Source organism: Camelina sativa, chromosome 16 (genome assembly GCF_000633955.1).
Source record: "Camelina sativa cultivar DH55 chromosome 16, Cs, whole genome shotgun sequence".
Lineage (NCBI taxonomy): Eukaryota > Viridiplantae > Streptophyta > Magnoliopsida > Brassicales > Brassicaceae > Camelina > Camelina sativa.
Window position 1 is genome coordinate 9,647,694 of NC_025700.1, and position 7,492 is coordinate 9,655,185.

Below are 7,492 nucleotides of genomic sequence, written 5' to 3' on the forward strand. Positions count from 1 at the left end.
TTTTATACCTCTTTATTTATATAAAGTTGCAATGTTTGATCCTACAATTGTGTTTCTTCGTCGTACCCCTAACTTTCGATGTTTTCACTTGTTACTTTTCACACATTTTTGTTTCACACCTTTTTGTTTTCACACTCTTTGTTTTTATATATATACAGATTTTTATGGACTTTGAAAAGAGTTTTTGTTCTTTGAGTATTATTAATGATGACACCCTTTGTTAATGATCTCAAAAGTTGCAAAGTTTCGATCCAACAATTGCGTTTCTTCGTCGCATCCCCAGTTTTCCATGTGGGCACGAGTTAGTTTTCAAAACTTTTTGTTCACCTCTTTGTTTATATAAAGTTGCAATGTTTTGATCCAACAGTTGTGTTTCTTCGTCGTACCCCTAGCTTTTAATGTCTGCACTTGTTAGTTTTCACACATTTTTTTCACTTCAGACCTCTTTGTTTTCACACCTTTTTGTTTTTATATTTATAGATTTTTATGAACTTTGAAAAGAGTTTTTGTTCTTTGAGTATTCTTTCACACCTCCAAGTTTTTAAAATTGTGAGTAATATTTTTTTAATTTATTAATCAACATGATTCACTCATCTTCGTTAAAATTTGGATTGTTTTATTTATTTATTGATTCATCTAAATTTGTTTTGGTGTCGTTTTCCATTTAGACATATATCGATCATCTCTTCCAAGTATTAATCTAGGTAATTGAATGTGATTTCTATTTTTTCATAGATTTATATATTTATATATTGCATCAAACTCACTTTTAGAGATCAATTTAAAAATAACTGATGAGATTGTTTTTATTATCTCCTCTAACTGTTTAGATTTGTTTATAATTTTAAAAGTTACAATATTTTGATCCAACAATTGTGTTTTTTTTACGTGCTCCCAGCTTTCAATGTTCAAATTTGTTAGTTTTCGCATATTTTTGTGTCACAGCTCTTTGTTTATATATATATATATATATATATTTATGGACCTTGAAAATAGTTTTTGTTCTTTGAGTATTGTTTAACACTTCCAAATTTAAAAATTTTGAGTATTATTTTCTTTCAATTTATTAATCAACATTGATTCACTCATCTTTGTTAAAAAATTTTGATCGTTTTATTTATTGATTCATTCATCTAACTTTTGTTTGGTGTCGTTTTCCATCTAACCCTTATTGATTATCTCTTCCAAGTATTAATTTAGGTAATTAATTAAGATTTTTCATAGATTTATCTTTTTAGTCAATTTGGTTGGTTGCAGTTGTAGGTATGAACTTTTTCTCCCTGATTCTTTTCTTATTTTTTATAAATTTTGATAGAATAATGATTTAATTGTTTTATGTGAATATCTTTCAAAATTGATTATTTGAGTATGATTCAGTAAACGTAGATTTATATATCATTAACATTATTATCTTATTGTCGCTGAATCGATTTTTCATTTTATATATACAATAAATATTTTATTTAACTAATTTGGTTGATTCATCTTAGTCATTATTTATAACTTTTATACTATGCAGTTAAAGAATTACCATAAATTTTTCACTCGAAATGTGAAAAAAAACAATGTTAGTCATTTCAAGTTTTCACTTTCCCGTGCGGTAACGCACGGGCCGACATCCTAGTGATAATAATAAGGAAACGAAGGAAAAACAAACAAAAAAAAAATCTTTACTAAGAAATGTATAAATTTGCCAATAAAAAGTAAGCTTACATGGAAACTCTTTCTAAAATCTAAAAGATGCTACAGAAACACGATTCATAAAAATACCTATTTGAAATTGCAATGACACTCACGCAACACAGCCTTATGTTTATTAATTTGATAAAAAAAATTAAAATCAATAAATAAGGCATAATTTTTAAAGTCAAATAATACATGATAAAGATTTTAAAGTCAAATAATACATGATACTCAAATTGCAGTAATTTTTAATAGAGATATTAAAAATTTGTGATTGTATAACACAAAATTTTTGTTTGGAATTCTAAATCCATAAAATCCTTCATCCAATAAACTTCTTTTCGATTTTTGTTAGTTGCAAACATTATATTATTAATGCGACATTTGTATCTTTTTCGGTTGGCTTCTGAACTTGACCTGGCAGGCTTTCACGGATTCAAGTATATGATAGATTTGCCAAACATTCAACAAAACTACAGGACTATACCCTGGAAAAAGAGGTGGTGGCGCGCAAAGGCATCATATGAGCCAAGTGTTGAATCTATAAGACGTATAAACTGTCACTATTTTAGAAGTTTCGGGATAAATCTATCATGCATGCATTGATTCCATACTACCAAAATTCCTGAATCAATGCCTGGAAACAAATATAAAAAATTGTACAAGCAACAAATCAAAGAAAATTGTGTAATATAATAGTTTTACAAGAATTGACCTAACAGTAACACTAAAGAGGAACAAAATCTCCAGAGACTCCAACTGCTAAGATCACTCAAAGAATAACAACGATCAGTGAATAATTACACCATTCCAAGTATATATGTCCTATACATATACTTCAATTTTCTAATGCCCTGAATGTATAAATTTATAAACCCCTTGTTCGATCTGATACACACCTGCCAAGTGCCAAACATTTATACTTATTGATATTTTACAAGAAAGCAAACGAAATCATAAATCACAAGTTTGCTCTATAACCTAACTTCTTTTTTTTTTTTTTGGGGTCAAAATCTATAACCTAACTTCATAAGAACTCATAGCCAACCGTTTATTCAAAGCTAACATATAATACATCAGTCACAGTCAGTCAGTCAGTCAGCTATGCATAACTCAAGTACGTAAATAGCTAAAAACTCCGGCAATAATGCTCAATATAACTTATATCGAGGTTCATTGGATGATTCAACTAATAGGTGAAAACATACATGCCTCAGACATTGTTCCAGATTTTGGTTTTACTTTTAATCAGGAGTCCTCGAGTTCATCATCCTCCTCGAACAGCTTCAGCAGCCGAGCATACTGCTCGTCTCTTTTCTTCTTCTGCCACAGTTTGTACAAGACAAACGTGAATCCCGCTACAGCACCAAACCCGAGCAGTATGAGTATCACTTTTGTGTCTGTTTTGCTGGAAGAAGTATGAGATTCAGCTTTTGCTTCAGTACTCGAACTCTTCGAATCACCAGATATACCTAATGAACAAATCATATCAATACATTTAACACGAAGCTACTAAGGATTTTAAGAACATACAACATTTATATAGATTTTGTACCAAAGCCTAGCTCAAAAATGTAATCAAGAAAACACAAATCGATCTACGGAAATAGAGAAAGAGCCAAGTCCAGCTAGAATGCGAACTAAATCTTGCACAAATTTAAGTGAATCTTATTGATTCTACCAATAAAAATAAAAAAACGGATTGTGAAATTTGAAATCACAGATCTGAAGGAAAACGAAACCTAAGACGAAGTTGAGAGAAATCGAAGCTAAGAGAAGAAGATGCCACGGTGAAAGAGCAATCGTCGAGATCGAGATCTCTCTCTCATCTCTCCATTTATCAAAGGAAAAAGAGAAAGAAAGAAGAAGAGGAGACGCAAGAAGAGTTTTGCAGTTTAAAAGTGTAATTACTTTGTGAAAGATTTACGATGAAATAGCGCTGGTCACGTAATTTAGTTTGTGTGGAGTAATGAAACGACAACGTTTTAAGCTCTGTTTTGTTTTCTTTTTTTTTGACAATGCGTTTTTACCTTTTTAGGCTTCGTTTCTTTGTCCCACATCGACAACGTGAGGGATAAGTTTTGTTGTTTATATATCGCTAGAGATCATTGGTTGTCACGACCTAAGATCTGTTCTATAGGCTCGTACTTCTGTGTTCTTGGTTTCTGAGGAGACAGGCCCTTAAACCTGGATGATGACATATAGCCGTGCGACCTGAGTGTGATTGACGGCTCCTTCGGGATTCTCTGTGTTGTAGACGATTCGCCACTCGGTTAGGTCTTCCTCTCCGGCGTGGTTGCACGGTTTCTAATGCGCCATGTGATTCGCCACCCGGTTAGGTCTTCCTCTCTGGGGGATGGTGGCACGGTTGTTTGACAGGTTAAATGTTTTGTGTTGTCGATTGTTTTACTTTTGTCTAAATCTAGGGTTGGTTAAGACCTCTCAGAACAAAGCCATAACCCCGTGATCTTCTTGTATCTCCATGATACACAACTCTAGCCCCAACCACATCTCTGCACTCTCTAAACGCTCCAGCTAATGAGAATTTTCGGCTTCAATATCTAAGTTGCAAGGTTACATTGTTTGAAAATATGAACCATTACATTCTTTCAATTATATTGTTGATAATGAAGATGGATGTTTACTTGCAGGTTTCATGAGTTGTAAGTTTTTAATGAGTAGCAGTCTTTTCTTATCAATGATTTACACTTTGAGTAGTTGCAGGTTTTCAGTTTGAGGCTTTGAGTCCATGTATCAACGTTCCAGTTTGGTTTCTACAATGTTTACGTAACAAGCAAAACAAATTTGTGTGGTGTAATTAAAAAAAAAAAATTATGTTGCTTCTCCAATTTAAGTGTCATTATAACTAATGACACCACTTTTTCTCGATCGGGTGAAACGGGAATAACAGGTGTTTTCTAAAGTAATTATAGCTGACCATAAATCTTTCTTCTCTGATATACTGTTTAACTTCTTCAGTTTGGATCATTTGGTGTATATCGTTGACGGCTTGATGCAATTTAATATAGACAGAATATTGAATTTGATGGTTCATGTTTGAGTGTGAATGTATTTGCGAATTTTGTTAACCATAATCCGAAAATATTCTTATTCTAAATTATAACTTTGTAACCATAGTTCATCTTCTAATTTTTAAACAACTAATTTTATTTGATAAACTCAAAAATATTTAACTTTCTTATACATACACAAACAAAAATGTACTAACCTACCATATAATTCTATACAGTAAAACCTATACAAACCAATAAGGCTGGGACATGGTTTGTTTTTTTTTAATTTAGTGAAGTTTTAATTTATCAATAGCTTTACAAATTTTCTTTTTTAAAATAGATATTTTTGTTATAATTTACTTTTATATAATTTTCTTAATTGAAAATATTGGATATCCTAACAAAATGGATGTTAGTAGTTTACTAGATTAATTATTTATATGTAAATGATAAGTTTAGAATAAATTGCTGCTACTATCCTTCATTGTGATGATGAAGTTGAAGAAAATATAGTGGTACCTCTAGAAGCAATTAAACGCAAGGAAGCAATTCTCGTGTCTAGCACTTTCCATAATTTTTGGATGCGATTTGAGAAAATAACACCAAATTTTTTTTGATGTATTGAGAAAGATTCGAGATGAGCCTCAATAAGAATGCAAATTCAAGAATAAGCAAACAACGGTAGAATCATATTTCACTAAATTTTCTTTGATATATATATATATATATATAATTTGTATCATTATTAATTTATGATATAGGACATATTTTTACATAGGATTTCCAAAAAAAATATTATTTTATTTTTTTATCGAATTGTGTCATTTTTTACACCGGTCCAACTCAAGACTGGAAAAATTTATTAATTTATAGCGAGTATTAGTTTATAGGGTTTTACTGTATTACTCTATCAAACTAAAAAAATCTAAAAAATATTATTTTATCCAATAAAGCTCAACTAAAAAAAAATAAACACATTTTAAGTTGTAAACTATATAAAATATAAGAAGAAAAAAAACTCATTGTTTTGTGGTGTAGCACAAGTCCAAACAAATGATAAACTAATTAGACACTAAACTAAATAATCAAAAATCTCTAGCCACATCTAAGTACTCGTTCCTAGTTTAGTTAGCAACACTCAATCGATTGACGACTCGAGATCGAATGCAGCATTGGAACACAAGGGTGGATGCATTCTGCGTTTTATGTTGTGCCCCACAAGAAACGCGAAACCATCTCTTCTTCACATGCTTCTACTGGACTGGAGTTTGGACATGCCTCATATCAAAGCTTCTTGCCAACAAATTCTCCACGGATTGGGAGACTATCTTTACCCTCCTTATAGACAAATCCTTGAGGAAGGCCACACTGGTATGCTTTTCAAACTTCGGTTTACTCTCTTTCGAGGGAGAGAAACAATTGCATGCATGGGGAAACTGCAGTTCTACATGCTCTCTTCATCAACATACTCGATAGGCAAGTAAGGAATAGGCTACTCACTGTTCAAGACAATGGCAACTATACATGATGTATGGCAATGTGGTTAGCTTTGTGCTGAGAAGAATCATCTCACTAGCTATGTTAATTATATATTAGACTCAAGTTTAAACTCTCGTTTGAAATTTAGTCCGAAAAACTCTTAGACATAAGTTGCACTCGATGTAAACAAGTTTTTTCGAATAAATTTTACATTTTATTCAAAACAAAAAATGATTGAAAAATCACACTTCTACATGTATTATTTCGAGTGATTTGACAAAAAAAAACATAAATACCTTTCTATTGATTCTCTTCTCTTTCTACCCAAATAAAATCTTCAATATTCCTCTTTGCTCTATGTTTTCTTTGAAATTGATAATTAAAATTCTATCGGTGGCGGCTCACATATGGTTGATATCGATTGATGAAGAAGGAACTAGTAACATTTACATGATGTATGACGAGATTTCTCTAGTGGCTACAGATAGTTGGAAAGATCAACCAACCGCACCAATGGTTTTTGCTTTTTTTTTTCTTATTGAATTTCTCTTTAAATAAATACAAAATGAAGAAAATATCCTCATCTTCTCCCTCATGACACTCTATCTCAAAACCCTAATTTAAGCTGGTTTTATTTTATTGGCAACTATTAGTCATTTTACTTTGTTATTATTGTAGTTTTAGCCCTTATATGATATATCTACAACAAAAAAAAAAATTAGTTAGAACTTTAAAATCCTCAAAAATAATTTTTGATTTTGTTCCTGATTTTTGGCTGATTGTGCTGAAATTGATGTGGAAGAGAGCCCTCAAGCATATAACTGGCGATTACACGGCTACCTATGCCGATTTTTAAACAGGTTTTAAAACATAAGAAGAAAAAATCAGTGTTTTGTGGTGTAGTGCAGATCCAAACAAATGATAAACTAATTAGACACTAAATTAAATAATTGAAAATTTTTAAACCAAAAAATTAAAAATTATTTTTGAAAAAACAATAACTAAAATTTAGTTTGAAGTGATTTTAGGATACTTTTTATAAATTTCTAGCTGAAAAAATATGACTGAAAAATCACACTTTTCCACGTGTTATTTCGAGTGATTTCACAAAAAAAAAAAGACAGACATACCTTTCTATTGATTCTCTTTCTCTTTCTACCCAGATAAAATCTTCAATCTTCCTCTTCTCTCTATGTTTTCTTTGAAATTAATAATTAAAGTTCTATCAATGGACTCACACATGCTTCATATCGATTGATGAAAAATGAACTAGTAAAACATTTACATGATGTATGACGAGATTTCTCCAGTGGCTA

General features: G+C 31.0%; 1 protein-coding gene across 1 annotated transcript; it reads right to left on the reverse strand.

The window, feature by feature from the left end:
* LOC109129472 lies at positions 2,902-3,884 on the reverse strand. Its single transcript, XM_019237734.1, has 3 exons — positions 3,806-3,884; positions 3,426-3,593; positions 2,902-3,155 (listed from the first exon to the last, which is right to left on the reverse strand). Exons 1-3 carry the CDS (start codon positions 3,882-3,884, stop codon positions 2,932-2,934), a joined length of 471 nt encoding a protein of 156 aa, XP_019093279.1. The 3' UTR covers positions 2,902-2,931.